Source organism: Rutidosis leptorrhynchoides, chromosome 4 (genome assembly GCF_046630445.1).
Source record: "Rutidosis leptorrhynchoides isolate AG116_Rl617_1_P2 chromosome 4, CSIRO_AGI_Rlap_v1, whole genome shotgun sequence".
In the NCBI taxonomy this organism is placed as follows: domain Eukaryota; kingdom Viridiplantae; phylum Streptophyta; class Magnoliopsida; order Asterales; family Asteraceae; genus Rutidosis; species Rutidosis leptorrhynchoides.
Genome location: NC_092336.1, coordinates 458,864,178 through 458,880,531, shown reverse-complemented (window position 1 = coordinate 458,880,531; position 16,354 = coordinate 458,864,178). Strand labels below are relative to the sequence as shown.

The following is a 16,354-nucleotide window of genomic DNA, read 5'->3' as shown; positions in this document are numbered from 1 at the left end:
TTCTAACGAATCAAAACAAGATTTGGTTGGTTATGTAGATGCAGGTTATTTATCTGATCCATATAAAACTAAATCTCAAACTGGATATATATTCCTAAATGGAGGTACTGCAATATCATGGCATTCTAAAAAACAAACACTTGTTGCAACATCATCAAATCATGCCGAAAGTGATTGCATTACATGAAGCTACTCGGGAATATTTTTGGTTGAGATCAATGACACAACTCGTTACTGATTCTTGTAGACTAGAACATGATAAAAGTCCAACAACTATCTATGAAGATAATGCAGTTTTCATAGCACAGATGAAGGAAGGATATATCAAAAGTGATCAAACAAAACATATACCTCCTAGATTCTTCTCATACACTCAAGACCTCATTAAGGACAACCAGATTGAAATGAGATATGTTCAATCCATCAAAAACTCTGCTGATCTTTTCACCAAAGCACTTTCAACTGCTATTTTGAGAACGCATGTTCATAATATTGGCATGAGGTAAGTTCAAAAGATGTAACAGCTCAGCAATGTCTACTTGAGGGGGAGTCAACTATATGCTGCACTCTTTTTTCCTTAGCTAAAGTTTTTATCCCACTGGGTTTTTCTTTGGCCAAGGTTTTTAACGAGGCAGTAACATATAGTTGATCTCAAACAAAACAAAATTGGTATCCAAGGGGGAGTGTTATAATATTAGGCTTTAATGGATAGTCAATTTTGTACAAATCATAGTCATTATTGGATACCTCTCGTATAGTATTTTTTTTGTACTATAAATACCCATGTATGCAAGCTAAAAAACTTGCACCCTTCATTATACTTACAAGAATCATTTCTCTAATTTCTCTCATTAGTATTCTACTCCTTCATTACTAGAATTTTGTAGTAAGTTTAGGCTACCAATGTTGTTATAAACAACTAAATTACGACAAGGTAGATATAACTTATAGAACCAGCTATAGACTCACACCAAAAGTAATTTTTTTTTTTTTTAACGGCCAAAGAAACATATATTATAAATAAACGATCTCTAGCAAGACGCTAAGGGATAATTACAAAGGCATAGATAGCCATAAGTTCCAATTTGAAACTAAATGACCTCTATTTTTAATCCAACGAAAAGTAAGTAATCTAATTATATCAAAAAGACTACTTTTACTACAAAAAGCATTAGAAAACACAATTCCGTTCCGGAAACGCCAAATAGCCCAAAACATAGATACTACCACCGCAATGATCCGATTCTTAGACGAAACTTGTAAACGAACGCCTTCGATCCAAGCCATGAATGAATCCCAAGAAGAAAAACAAGGCACATCACAATCGAGCCAAATTTGGATCTTGTGCCATAAATCTAAAGCCATCTCACAATCAAAAAACAAGTGATCACGAGTCTCGACCCCGTTAGAGCAAACCAGGCACACAATAGAATTGATCTCAATACCTTTTGCGGAGAGATTCCAACAAGCCGGTAGAGAGTCAAGCCTTAAACGCCATAAAAAGACATTAACTTTACGCGGGAGGAATTTAAACCAAACCGAGGTGACATTTGATGAAGGTAACATTCTTTTATCCAAATAATCTCGTGTACTTTTCACCGTATAAATACCATCAGAAGACAAATTACAAGACCACGCATCAGGACGATCATGAAGAATACAAGTACAAATCTCCTCAGTCAAAGAATTGAACAACCTTTCGTTACGACTTCCTATATTATCCCTCGACCAAGTCCAATGCCAAACACCATCCCGACACTTATCAGCGATCGTGCTATCCTTATTAGAATCTAAGTGATATAAACGATTGAACCTTGAAACTAGAGTGGGGTTACCACACCATAAATCGTGCCAAAACCGAATCTTTGTTCCATCACCCACCTTCACACGAAACATATCAACAGGAAGATCACCTTCGGAAACCATCTTGGAACAAGATTCAACAATGTTAGACCAAACTTTCGATCTATGAATAGATGTCGATTCAAAAATATTCCCGTGGATGGACTTGATGATCGAATTAGTTAGCTTTCTCTTAGAGTATTATCATTATTCATATTTCATATGTATAATTAATTATATGAATATTAAAATATTATATTATTTAGCTAATTGGGAATTCCTTATGATGTCATATAACATGGCTGGACTGGTCAAATTTGTACAGATTATAAACTTGGATAAATTCTTGAAAAGCAGAATATATGCCACCACTTTCTGCATGAAGCATCCATCCATATTCATGTATATACATTTTATTTATAATAATCTTGTAAGGCTCTTTCTTGTACAGTTCCTTTTACAAACTATTTTGGATAAGCACAATCCTATACTTTTTGTTTCTCAATTTAAACTGTTTTAGAAACTTCTTAGGAATTAAATGAAGTTAGGATATAGTAAGCAACTAGTGTTTGGCGGGCGCGGCATGTAGGCATTTTTGGGCAATGTGATGGAGTCGTTGTTGGCGAAAGTGTAAGAAAAATTTCAAGGAAAAAGAAGGGGAAAAAAAGTCTTTATCGTCTTGTTTTTTTTGAAGAAAATTAGGTTAAAAAAAAGGACCGTTCCTATGCAGTCCTTTAGTAAAAATTTTAGAGGAGAATGAGAGGGACAATTTAGGATTTTTTTTTTTTTTTTTTTTTACTGTAGATGAGTAGTGCAGTACTCCTTGTGGGTACAACTTCCTTCTGCACAATGTACAAGTCATTAAAGCACAAAATGTGCCGCTTTCGATGAATAGTAAGTGAATAGTAGACAACTTTGGGATTTAGTATATAGGTATAATAAGGAATATGTGTCAAGATTAGAGATTTGAAGATGTGTCGGGTTGAAGTGTTGAATTATAGGGAGTACTTGCATTTACATTCATATTCATCAGCTATTTTTCATTTAGATTGTAAAATTTCGTCGTTAGTCCTTCAAGTTTGTACCAAACGCCGATTGTAAACTTTATTTTGACTTCGTTGACCTCGAACTATTAAGATATTTCACAGATGACCTTGGAAATAACGAAAATTAACTTTTGCCCGTTAAGTTAAAACACGTGCACAATACGTGACAGTATTTTAGTCCATCTACGTTAGAGATCTCTCAAATTAGAGCACATGCACAACATGTGACCCTACCTTACTCTTTATTTACGTTCCCAATTGAATCATCGATTCCAAACCCTAACTTTTCACTGACGACTTGATCGAATTCAAATTCGAATCCGGAATGATTGTATGTTGGTGTGGTTGTAGCGGTGTCCTTCGTACATCTTGGACAACTCGAAATCCGGGCCGTTGTTTTTGTGGTTGTCCCATTAACATTCATATTTACATATTAAAAATCAATGTGGGAAAATAACTCTTACTGGATAATGGCATCAGTGCATCACTTGATCTATGACATACTCTGATCAAACCGAATAAAACTTATCTATCAAAATTAAAACGATTAACGTTTCAGACAATTTGAATTGGTGTACATCGTGTTTTTTGTTGAAGAATATGAACTGGTCGAATGGATGCATATACAATGTTAATAGGAATCAACGGTTAATTTGGAGGAATTCAACTTGCATAATCTGACCAAATTACCCTCATGTGTTGTTCACGTAACCTAACTTTTTTTTTGAACGGCTCAAATATTATTAAAAAGCTAGCAAGACGCTAGAGAACAAAGTTACAAGGACATTAACGGAAATAATAACCATAAATTCCAATTAAGTCTAGCTTTCTTATAACGAGAAGAAATCCAGTCGTACGAAGAAAAAACAACCGAATCTAGTAAACGGCACTTCCGAAACTTATTAGGATTAAAGATGACTCCATTTCGATAGTGCCACATTGTCCAAAGAGCCGCGTAGCACACCACTTCCGTCACCATGACCTTCTTGAAATCATTGGATGAGGCCATACACCATTGCCAGAAAGCGTCAAAGTTTTGCCACCGAGGTATATCGATTTCGAGCCATTGAGCAACAAAGGACCAAACTTGCGTTGCGACTTCACAATCAAAGAATATGTAAGAAGAGTCTTCGATCTGGATATTACAAGATGAACAAAGGAGGTTAGAAGCAACCACCCCACGATCTAGTAAATTGCATTTATCTGGTAATCGATCCAACCGAGCCCTCCAAAGGAAGAAGTTAACTTTTGGAGGTATAATGTTACACCAATGAGTCGGCCATTCCCCCATCTGATCCGCGATAATGAGCTTGCGAAAACCGCTGACAGAGAATCTGCCATCTTTGAAAAGGGGGCACGTCCAAGAGTCCGGAGAGTTAGAAAAGGTAGCCAGAGCTAAACAATCAAGCATATCATTAAATTGTTGAGATTCAATTCCCGGTCTAGGATCTCTACGCCAATGCCAATCCCAGACCCCATTAATCGAGCGACGATCTGCTATCTTACAAGTCTCGTTCAATTCGAGAGCAAACATTCGAGGGAAGCGAGCACTCAAAGAAGTTTTCCCAATCCATGTAACCATCCAAAAACAAGTATCCAGGCCATTACCAACCTTAATCAAAAGTAAAGAGGAGGTAACTGGAAAGCGATTATGCAAGTCAATAATGACCCGATTAATGCTAGCCCACTCACCCCCAGACGACGGTTTAATCGGAGGAGAGAATCCATCTATCTGAGGTCCATGAATAGCCTTTATAACCTTGACCCAAATCCAATCCGTGCAATGTAAATATCTCCATCTCCATTTATAAAGTAAAGCCAAGTTTAGAGATTCAAGATTTGTAACCCCGAGGCCACCTTTTTGTTTACTTTTACACACAACTTCCCACTTGACCCAATGAATTTTCTGATCATCTTTAACACCACCCCACAGAAACTTTGCCCGAAGAGCTTCAATAGATTTAATGATGCTTTTAGGAGCCTTATAGAGCGAAAAGAAGTAAGTACCAAGCGAGCCCAGAACAGATTTAATTAAAGTAAGCCGACCTCCAAATGAAAGTAAAGGCACCTTCCAAGAAGCAAGCCGAGACTTGACTTTGTCGATGATTTGTTTCCAGTTGTTAATAAGGTTCATGTTAGCTCCGACTGGGAGGCCAAGGTACGAAAATGGGAGGATTTTCGAGCCACAACCAGTGCCATTAGCAAGCCGTTGAACCTCAGATTCCTCGATACCGATACCAAATAAATTAGATTTGTTTACATTAATTAGTAGTCCGGAAACAAGGTAAAAGCAATGAAGGATGCGTATTAGATTTTGAACGTTTCGGTCGTTCCATTCCCCTATAAACAAAGCATCATCTGCAAAAAAAACAATGAGATAAAGTCACAGATGAAGAAGCTCCCTCTATCGATATGCCCTTGAAGAAATTGCAATCAATCGCATTCAATATGGCACTGTGAAGACCCTCCATACAGATGATAAACAAGAAAGGAGATAAAGGATCTCCTTGGCGAAGGCCCCTTTCAATTTTAAACTCCTCGGAAGGGTTGCCATTAACCAGAACCGAAGCTAGAGAAGAATAAAGGCACCCTTTTAACCAAAAAATCCACCGCCGCCCAAATCCTAGGAATTCAAGCATAGAAACAAGAAAATCCCAGCTAATAGTATCGAACGCCTTTTGGAAGAGCATGGCAGTTTTCCTCTTTCTCTTGCACCAATCAATAAACTCGTTAATAATAAGAGGCCCGTCAAGAATTTGTCTCTCTTTAACGTAAGCTGATTGCTCTTTGCTGATAACCGTATCAATGACTTTGGCCAATCGATTAGCAAGAAGCTTAGCTATAATTTTGTATTGCACCCCAATGAGACTGATAGGCCTGAAATCTTTCACATTCAAGGGGTTAGATAATTTTGGAATCAATGTAAAAAAGGACGAGTTACAACCTTTGGGAATAAATCCCGAAGAGTGAAAATTCTGGACAAAAGCCACCACATCCGCCTGAATCAAATCCCAGAAATGTTTTATAAATCGAATAGAGAACCCGTCAGGTCCAGGCGATTTATCATCACCACAAGCCCAAACTGCTTCTTTAATTTCCGAATATGAGAAAGGAGATTCAATGCTATCCGCTTGTTCTTGAGAAAGAGTTCGAAAATGAGATGAAGGATGAGAAAATTTCACTGTATGATGTTTCTTGAATTTCTTACGAAAAAAATCCAGGAAAGCATGCTTGACTTCCAAAGGAGAGGAGGTCCAAATTCCATCTACATTGATACCATTAACAGCGAGTTTTCGACGTTTTCTTTTTAACGAAGCATGGAAAAATTTAGAGTTTTCATCACCGTGAACCGTCCAAAGTTTTCTGTTTTTTTGTGCTACATCCATACTTTCTGTCTTGTTAATATCATGCAATTCTTTGACAAGTTGCACTCTTCTATTAGACAAGGTAACATGATCTCCACCATTTACCAACTCCGAGTCGATAACATCAATTTCTTCTAGAATCAGTAACTTATTATTAGAAGAAGAATCAAATTTATCCTTTCTCCATTTTTTGAGACAGTCTTTAACAAACTGAAGCTTCAACTTGAAAGCAATAAAAGGATTAATCCCAATACAAGTAGCTAACAACGAGGGGTTATCCCAAGCTTGTTTAACCACATCATCGAAACCATCAATAACAAACCAAGAAGAAAAGATCTTGAAGGGAATCGGACCGAAATCAATTTGTTCATTAAAGAGAATAATCGGCAATGATCCGACGAGAGATTGGGAAGAACACGAGCTTTTAAATCCGGGAATGCATCACAAAACCCATTAGAAATAATGAACTGGTCTAGCTTAGCACGATTGTCACAAGACTTACTAGAGCGTGTAAAAGCTCGACCGCCCATGGGGAAATCAATCAATCCTGAATCATCTATGAAACTATTAAAATCTTGAGCCTTAAGAGAACAAAATCTTGATCCTTGTCATTCCCATGCATTACGCACCACGTTAAAGTCTCCAAACACAATGTACTCGCCAGGATTATTAGACATAAAAGAAAGAAGGAAAGACCAAAGGTTAGCTTTCTTTGATCTCTCTTGAGGAGCGTATACATTTACCAAAAAACATAAAGAGTTGGAGGCCGTTACAAAACCTGCAACAATGAGAACATTATCGAACGAAAAAATGCGTTTTTTGACGAAACAAGAGGGGTCCCAAATAGTAAGAATACCCCCGGATCTACCACGAGCACTAGAGCAAGCAACATCAAAAGTTGAATTACCCCAAAAAGACCTTACAACGAACAAGTCTAGTTGAGTGAGTTTCATTTCTTGTATACCGAGTACTGAAATTTTGAATTCGTTACAAAGATTCTGTATCCATGATTGTTTCTGGTTATACCACACCCCTCCACCAATGTTAATTGAAAGTGTATTCATTTAGGAAACATGGAAACACCCATTCTAGCTAACAAATGTTTAAGATCAGCTTGACACCCGTTCATGTCGTACCCAAGAGCATTGCCCATAGAGATATACTTGTCTAATTTTTCAAGAAGAGTCTCCTCCTTTTTAGAATTAACGTCCTTTTCATTACCAACAAAAGCATAAGAAATAGCCGGCTCCCCTGATGAAAACTTAGGCGAGAATTGCCTATACACGTACCCCAGAGGTTTAGAAAGTGAGACCGAAGGCTGCGAGTTATTTCCATCCGATTTAGCAATTAAAGGCACTGTTTTACGTGAATCTGAATTACCAGGCATAGGAGATGCGTTTTTTAGAAAAGGTGCTACCATTTCATTATTCAAACCAGGTTCCACATGTTCAGCTACGAGTGGCGAGTTAAGAGAGACATCACCATAAATTGCATCACCCCTCGCCTGTTGTTGCTCCTCGTTGACATCCTGATCCACATGAACATGATCGAAGGAATCCGCTACAAATTCCCCGTCTTCTAAATATTCCTCCGAAAGAATGGTAGATTTATGCTCATTGTGGTTAAACTGGTCTTTGTCTTTGTCAAAACAGGAATCATTTAGCACTTGGAGGATGTTTGGACACCACTCCTGAAATGTCCCGTTCTTATTGATTAAAAACGTTCCATATTAATTGATTTCGTTGCGAGGTTTTGACCTCTATATGAGACGTTTTTCAAAGACTGCATTCATTTTTAAAACAAACCATAACCTTTATTTCATAGATAAAGGTTTTAAAAAGCTTTACGTAGATTATCAAATAATGATAATCTAAAATATCCTGTTTACACACGACCATTACATAATGGTTTACAATACAAATATGTTACAACAAAATAAGTTTCTTGAATGCAGTTTTTACACAATATCATACAAGTATGGACTCCAAATCTCGTCCTTATTTAAGTATGCGATAGCGGAAGCTCTTAATAATCACCTGAGAATAAACATGCTTAAAACGTCAACAAAAATGTTGGTGAGTTATAGGTTTAACCTATATATATCAAATCATAATAATAGACCACAAGATTTCATATTTCAATACACATCCCATACATAGAGATAAAAATCATTCATATGGTGAACACCTGGTAATCGACATTAACAAGATGCATATATAAGAATATCCCCATCATTCCGGGACACCCTTCGGATATGATATAAATTTCGAAGTACTAAAGCATCAGGTACTTTGGATGGGGTTTGTTAGGCCCAATAGATCTATCTTTAGGATTCGCGTCAATTAGGGTGTCTGTTCCCTAATTCTTAGATTACCAGACTTAATAAAAAGGGGCATATTCGATTTCGATAATTCAACCATAGAATGTAGTTTCACGTACTTGTGTCTATTTTGTAAATCATTTATAAAACCTGCATGTATTCTCATCCCAAAAATATTAGATTTTAAAAGTGGGACTATAACTCACTTTCACAGATTTTTACTTCGTCGGGAAGTAAGACTTGGCCACTGGTTGATTCACGAACCTATAACAATATATACATATATATCAAAGTATGTTCAAAATATATTTACAACACTTTTAATATATTTTGATGTTTTAAGTTTATTAAGTCAGCTGTCCTCGTTAGTAACCTACAACTAGTTGTCCACAGTTAGATGTACAGAAATAAATCGATAAATATTATCTTGAATCAATCCACGACCCAGTGTATACGTATCTCAGTATTGATCACAACTCAAACTATATATATTTTGGAATCAACCTCAACCCTGTATAGCTAACTCCAACATTCACATATAGAGTGTCTATGGTTGTTCCGAAATATATATAGATGTGTCGACATGATAGGTCGAAACATTGTATACGTGTCTATGGTATCTCAAGATTACATAATATACAATACAAGTTGATTAAGTTATGGTTGGAATAGATTTGTTACCAATTTTCACGTAGCTAAAATGAGAAAAATTATCCAATCTTGTTTTACCCATAACTTCTTCATTTTAAATCCGTTTTGAGTGAATCAAATTGCTATGGTTTCATATTGAACTCTATTTTATGAATCTAAACAGAAAAGTATAGGTTTATAGTCGGAAAAATAAGTTACAAGTCGTTTTTGTAAAGGTAGTCATTTCAGTCGAAAGAACGACGTCTAGATGACCATTTTAGAAAACATACTTCCACTTTGAGTTTAATCATAATTTTTGGATATAGTTTCATGTTCATAATAAAAATCATTTTCTCAGAATAACAACTTTAAAATCAAAGTTTATCATAGTTTTTAATTAACTAACCCAAAACAGCCCGCGGTGTTACTACGACGGCGTAAATCCGGTTTTACGGTGTTTTTCGTGTTTCCAGGTTTTAAATCATTAAGTTAGCATATCATATAGATATAGAACATGTGTTTAGTTGATTTTAAAAGTCAAGTTAGAAGGATTAACTTTTGTTTGCGAACAAGTTTAGAATTAACTAAACTATGTTCTAGTGATTACAAGTTTAAACCTTCGAATAAGATAGCTTTATATGTATGAATCGAATGATGTTATGAACATCATTACTACCTTAAGTTCCTTGGATAAACCTACTGGAAAAGAGAAAAATGGATCTAGCTTCAATGGATCCTTGGATGGCTCAAAGTTCTTGAAGCAGAATCATGACACGAAAACAAGTTCAAGTAAGATCATCACTTGAAATAAGATTGTTATAGTTATAGAAATTGAACCAAAGTTTGAATATGATTATTACCTTGTATTAGAATGATAACCTACTGTAAGAAACAAAGATTTCTTGAGGTTGGATGATCACCTTACAAGATTGGAAGTGAGCTAGCAAACTTGAAAGTATTCTTGATTTTATGAAACTAGAACTTTTGGAATTTATGAAGAACACTTAGAACTTGAAGATAGAACTTGAGAGAGATCAATTAGATGAATAAAATTGAAGAATGAAAGTGTTTGTAGGTGTTTTTGGTCGTTGGTGTATGGATTAGATATAAAGGATATGTAATTTTGTTTTCATGTAAATAAGTCATGAATGATTACTCATATTTTTGTAATTTTATGAGATATTTCATGCTAGTTGCCAAATGATGGTTCCCACATGTGTTAGGTGACTCACATGGACTGCTAAAAGCTGATCATTGGAGTGTATATACCAATAGTATATACATCTAAAAGCTGTGTATTGTACGAGTACGGATACGGGTGCATACGAGTAGAATTGTTGATGAAACTGAACGAGGATGTAATTGTAAGCATTTTTGTTAAGTAGAAGTATTTTGATAAGTGTATTGAAGTCTTTAAAAAGTGTATAAATACATATTAAAACACTACATGTATATACATTTTAACTGAGTCGTTAAGTCATCGTTAGTCGTTACATGTAAATGTTGTTTTGAAACCTTTAGGTTAACGATCTTGTTAAATGTTGTTAACCCAATGTTTATAATATCAAATGAGATTTTAAATTATTATATTATCATGATATTATCATGTATGAATATCTCTTAATATGATATATATACATTAAATGTCTTTACAACGATAATCGTTACATATATGTCTCGTTTAAAAATCATTAAGTTAGTAGTCTTGTTTTTACATATGTAGTTCATTGTTAATATACTTAATGATATGTTTACTTATCATAGTATCATGTTAACTATATATATATCCATATATATGTTATCATATAGTTTTTACAAGTTTTAACGTTCGTGAATCACCGGTCAACTTGGGTGGTCAATTGTCTATATGAAACATATTTCAATTAATCAAGTCTTAACAAGTTTGATTGCTTAACATGTTGGAAACATTTAATCATGTAAATATCAATCTCAATTAATATATATAAACATGGAAAAGTTCGGGTCACTACAACTCCTCCGCTTGTTTGACAACAACTGTATACACTTTTTTCTGCACTTTAACCGAGACACGTTCATAAATTGGATCAAGGTTAGTAGTAACAATACACACCTTACCAACACTTTTCTTATCCTCAATCTCCGAATCTTGGAATAAGACTTTACCAAAGTGGAAAGCAATTTTGTTGAATACATCACAATGCCATGCTCTAGCTGGTAATCCAACAATCTCGATCCAGATAGCTCTCTCTTTTACTGTAAATTCGTCCGAATAATTGCAAATTTCTGATAAGGAGTTTCTCACCAGTAGATTATTTTTAAAATTCTCCCTAGAAGAGTGGTTTGGAAATTCAATCCACAACCAAGATCCACCCATATACTGAACATTCAAAGAATCAAACCCTTCTTCATGCCAGCTTCTAAGGAGGAAAGGGATTTGGGCAGGGATCCTGGCCTTACCAAATAGAATTAAATCCGTGTTTTCTAGGCACATCAATTCGTCTTCCTCAATAATAATAGATTTACGAGGGTTAACACGTTCAGAACCCCCCAAAATGGAAGCATATGACGCCTCATTCATGTCAATATGCACATCAGAATGACCAATATTAGAGTTTGTCGAAATCGGTTTTACCTGAATTTTTATCGGAGCTGCTTTTTTCTTAAGGGAATCAGATCGATCAAACCGAGCAACCGCAGCATAAATATGAAAGTTACCGATCCAGGTTGACGAGATAGCTTTAACAATCTCAGCTGCAGAGGAAACGTTCATGAATCTAACGAAAGCAAAACGGTACCCATTCTTAGAGAGTTTTCGAGTGATATACACATCAGCAACCTTTCCATGCGATTCACATAGACGGCGAATGTCCGGTTCTTTAAAATGGTGAGGGAAACTCGTGAGGTAAACTGTGGTGGTGATTTTAGCAATATGCGTATGATCGGGGTTAGTCATGATAATAATTGAGAAGGATTCCGGTAAAAAAATGTTGGATGATGAATACTATGTGGTGGGCTACGGTGGTTAATGGTGGGGAGTCAAAAAGTAGAGACAAATTTCAATTTAAAGTGGGGTGGGTGACAGACCAAAGTTGAGAGCATTTTCTCTTTCTAAAAAACGTAACCTAACTTAACGAACTAAAGTTAACTTGTGCTAAAACGAGGGTCAATTGTGGAATATCTAAGAAGTTCAGTGTCAATGAAGCTAAAAAAGGATAAATGTCACTTGTGATGTTTAGTACAAAGTTTAGATTAGAGACCAACGACAAAATTGTGTCCATTTAAATCCATATCCATCCATCCATATACATATACATATTAACTTTTATTTGAAATTATCCAGTCTATATTTATGAAATGGGTTAATGCATACCATCATTAGATTTTAACAAATATTAAATGGAAAATTCTAATAACAACCTTTTAAGAAGTAATTTGTGAAAACAATTGTGATACATTTTGTTGGGTAAAGTTAGTTTTTTCTAGAAAGTGAGTTGTTATTTAAATTGTACAACAATTCTTAGAGTTGTTTATCACCATATTGTTAACTTTCGTAAAATGTTATTCATCTATATCAATTGTCTATGTCCATCACTTGCGGAAGGATTGATCAGATGGATATCTTCATGATTGCCATCTATAAAGACTAAGTCGTGTACGGATTTGCTTAATCATTTTATTAAACATCGTTAATGTGTCAACCTTGAAAAATCAATTGACTATCTAATTTTATTAAATTGTATTTCAAAATGATGCAAGGTAAGTTGTTAACACTAAATGTTATTTTAATTGTTTTGTTCAACAACACATCATGGAGAAATTGATTGTTATAAAGTTTAACCATATCCAAATTGAATTCCACCATGCTATCAAATCTGTTTACGTTTCTTTTTCAAATAAAGTCTTCTTTTGCATACAAACAAATGACCCTTGATTACAATACTAGTTCCTCAACTTCTAGAACTTCCTAACTTATATCTATATATACACGCAGATAAATCATATGAAAAAAACATACAAACACATTAGAGGTTTGAAAGTTCTTTAAGAGTCTATATATAATGATCAAACAAGAACAAAAACCAACACAAAAAACCAAAGTGATATGATTTTTGTCACACTTTTATGCAAAATTCGACTCGTTCAATCATTTTCCGTCGTGTTTCTTCATTGGTTCTATTCTGTTTCTTGAATTTATTTATTTATTTATTTTTTTTGTATGTACACATTTTATTATCTTTTTCATATACAAAAGTAAGTTAATTTCAAGCTAGCATGTCATCAGAGTGCTATTTAGGTGTGGATGACAAAAAATTGAAGAGGAAGATTTCGAACCGAGAATCAGCAAAGAGGTCTAGAATGAAAAAAGAACAGCACATGAAAGATCTCAATGACCAAATATTTCATTACACCAAAAAGAGAGACGAAATGATAATGAAAATTGATGGAATCGCAAAAGGGTACACTGCGATGGAGACCGAAAATATGGTGTTGAAATCACAAAAACAAGAGTTGGAGAAAAGATTGGAGTATGCAGAAAATGTTTGTGTTATTTATGAAGGTGAGAGTCATGTGTCAATGTTATCAATGGGTGGTGCTCAAGAACCATGGCTAAGATTATGGGACCAAAATCAGCCTTCCAACTTTATGTCTCTCATGTCATCTGTTGGAAATTTCCAATTTTAACTAGTTATTAGTTTTATAAATTTATCATGTTGTGGTAATTTGAATTAGTATCTTTATTTATTTATATGTAAATACTTCAATAGACAAAATAAATTACTTACGATGAAGTTAAAAAAGGCTAACTTTATTTGAAGCAAATTAAACTAGGCTCTTTCACTTTTGAGTGTTTTTATTTGTGTTTTTCTAACTTTGACTTTAAATATTTTTATTTACTTAAGATAATATGTAATGAAATTATATGATTGAATTTTGCTTTAAATGTATTTTCTTTAATATAACTTTCATTTCATGTGTATTATATAACACAAACTAAAAAATTTACAGTCAAAATTAAAAGTTAATAGTGGATATTTCTAATCAGACGAACGAAGTAATAAGTTTTCCAATATATGCATAAATTTCAAATATTAACATTCAAAATATTGGTATTTGGTAATCGGATTCAAGATTTTGAATCGATAATGTGTCAGGCTTTTTTTTAACGATGATGTGACTAAAGTTATTGTAAGTTTTGAATTAGCAACATATTCATTCAAAAATTGTTCTTCCTTCGGAAATTGATGAAAAACTACTAAGACCATTCGTAACGGTAGGGGGCGTGAGTTGGGGGCGTGGGTTACTTTTTGATGACTAGGACGTGTGGGTTGTTTGAGTGAAGTAGTGGTGGTGTGGGTTTGTGGTGTGGGTTAGTGGTGTGAGTTAGTGGAAAGCTGATGTGGCATTTTATTTTTAATTTTTTCTGTTTTATTTATTTATTAAACCTTACTAATAAATAATACTCTATGCCTAAGTTAAAATTAGGGAGTAATATAATACTCCGTAACTAAGTTAAAATTAAAATTAAAATCAATATTGTTATAATATATAAATATATATATATAAATGGATAGTCAATTATTGATACACAAAAGTAATATTATTGTATTACCTAAACTTGTGATATTTTTGCTATAAATAGCCATGAATGCAAGCATTAAACTTGCACCATTTCTCACACTTACAAAGTGTTTCTTTCTTTCTCTTCATTATCATCTTTGTTCTTACACTTCATTATTAGTATTCTTAATCAAGAATCAAATCACTAAAGGTAGTTATAAGTCTACTGAATTATAACATCAAGAATCAAACCACTAAAGGTAGTTATAAGCCTACTGAATTATAACACGTTATCAGCACGATAATCTTAATACTAATTATGGTTGGCTCTGCCACATAAATGATATATGGTCGGTTATACCACCTGAATAATATATGGTCGACACTGTCGTCTAATTATCATTTATGTTACTAACATTTATATTTCAATTATCTAACATTTATATGGCCGACACTGTCGCCTAATTATCATTTATGTTACTAACATTTATATTTCTATTATCTAACATTTATATGGCCGACACTGTCGCCTAATTATCATTTATGTTTACTAATATTTATATTTATGTTATATAACATTTATTAATGATTGCTTATATATAGTCGACACTGTCACCTACTTATCATTTATGTTATATTAAATTTATGTTTAATGTTTATATACTTATGAATATAAAGTGACTATAATTTATCATGTTGTTTGTTTTAATAGAAAATGTCGAATCTGGAAAAGCTTAAATTTACTCCTTTAGAATCAACTGAAAACAACTACATGCCATGGGTTATAAAAGTAAAAATGCATCTTAAATCAATGGGCATTCTTGAAGCCATAAATGAAAACAACACTTGTTCTGAAAAAGAACAAGCAACGGCATGTTGCTTTATTCATCAACATATTGATGAATGCTTACAAAATAATTATGTGACTGTAGAAGATCCCCATGTTTTATGGGAAGGTCTCAAAAGCATATTCAATAATCAAAGAGAAATTTTACTTCCAGCTGCTATGGAACAATGGAGAACATTAAGGTTCCAAGACTTTAAGAAAGTAAATGAATATAGCTCAGCTCTGTATAATACATGTTCACAACTTAAATTCTGTGGACATGAAATAAGTGATGCAGACATGATGGAGAAAACTTTCTCCACAATGAATGCTGCAAACATCACAGTGCAAAGAAATTTGAGAATGCTAAAATTCAAAACATATCCTGAACTTAATTCATATCTCTTAGTTGCAGAGCAAAATGATGAGCTATTAATGAAAAATCAGCAATCCCGTCCTACTGGTACACTTGCAATCCCTGAAGCAAATACTGCAAATAATTATAAACAGGGACAAGGACGCGGGCAAGGTCGTGGTTATAATAACCATCACCATCATCATGCCAAAAGCCATAACTATGGTAGAAACCATCCTTATGGTAATGGTAATGGGCGAGGACGTGGTCGTGGTCGTGGCCGTGGTGGTCAAAGAAATAATAATCCACGAAAATATAAATATCAACCACAAAACAAGCCCACTAAACAAGATGTTGAAGAAAATTCTTCTAAAAATTCTGAAGAATCTTGCTACAGATGTGGTAGAATGGGCCACTGGGCTAATACTT

General features: G+C 34.3%; 1 protein-coding gene across 1 annotated transcript; it reads left to right on the top strand.

Annotated features, from left to right (window-relative positions):
- The first annotated feature begins 13,457 nt into the window (after positions 1-13,457).
- Positions 13,458-13,868, top strand: LOC139842225 (bZIP transcription factor 44-like). The gene has a single exon (XM_071832395.1). It carries the CDS (start codon positions 13,458-13,460, stop codon positions 13,866-13,868), a length of 411 nt encoding a protein of 136 aa, XP_071688496.1.
- The last annotated feature ends 2,486 nt before the right edge of the window (positions 13,869-16,354 follow it).

Excerpts from the sequence above, each read along its gene's own strand:
- LOC139842225 (XM_071832395.1), top strand. The coding sequence starts at position 13,458 with ATGTCATCAGAGTGCTATTTAGGTGTGGATGACAAAAAATTGAAGAGG.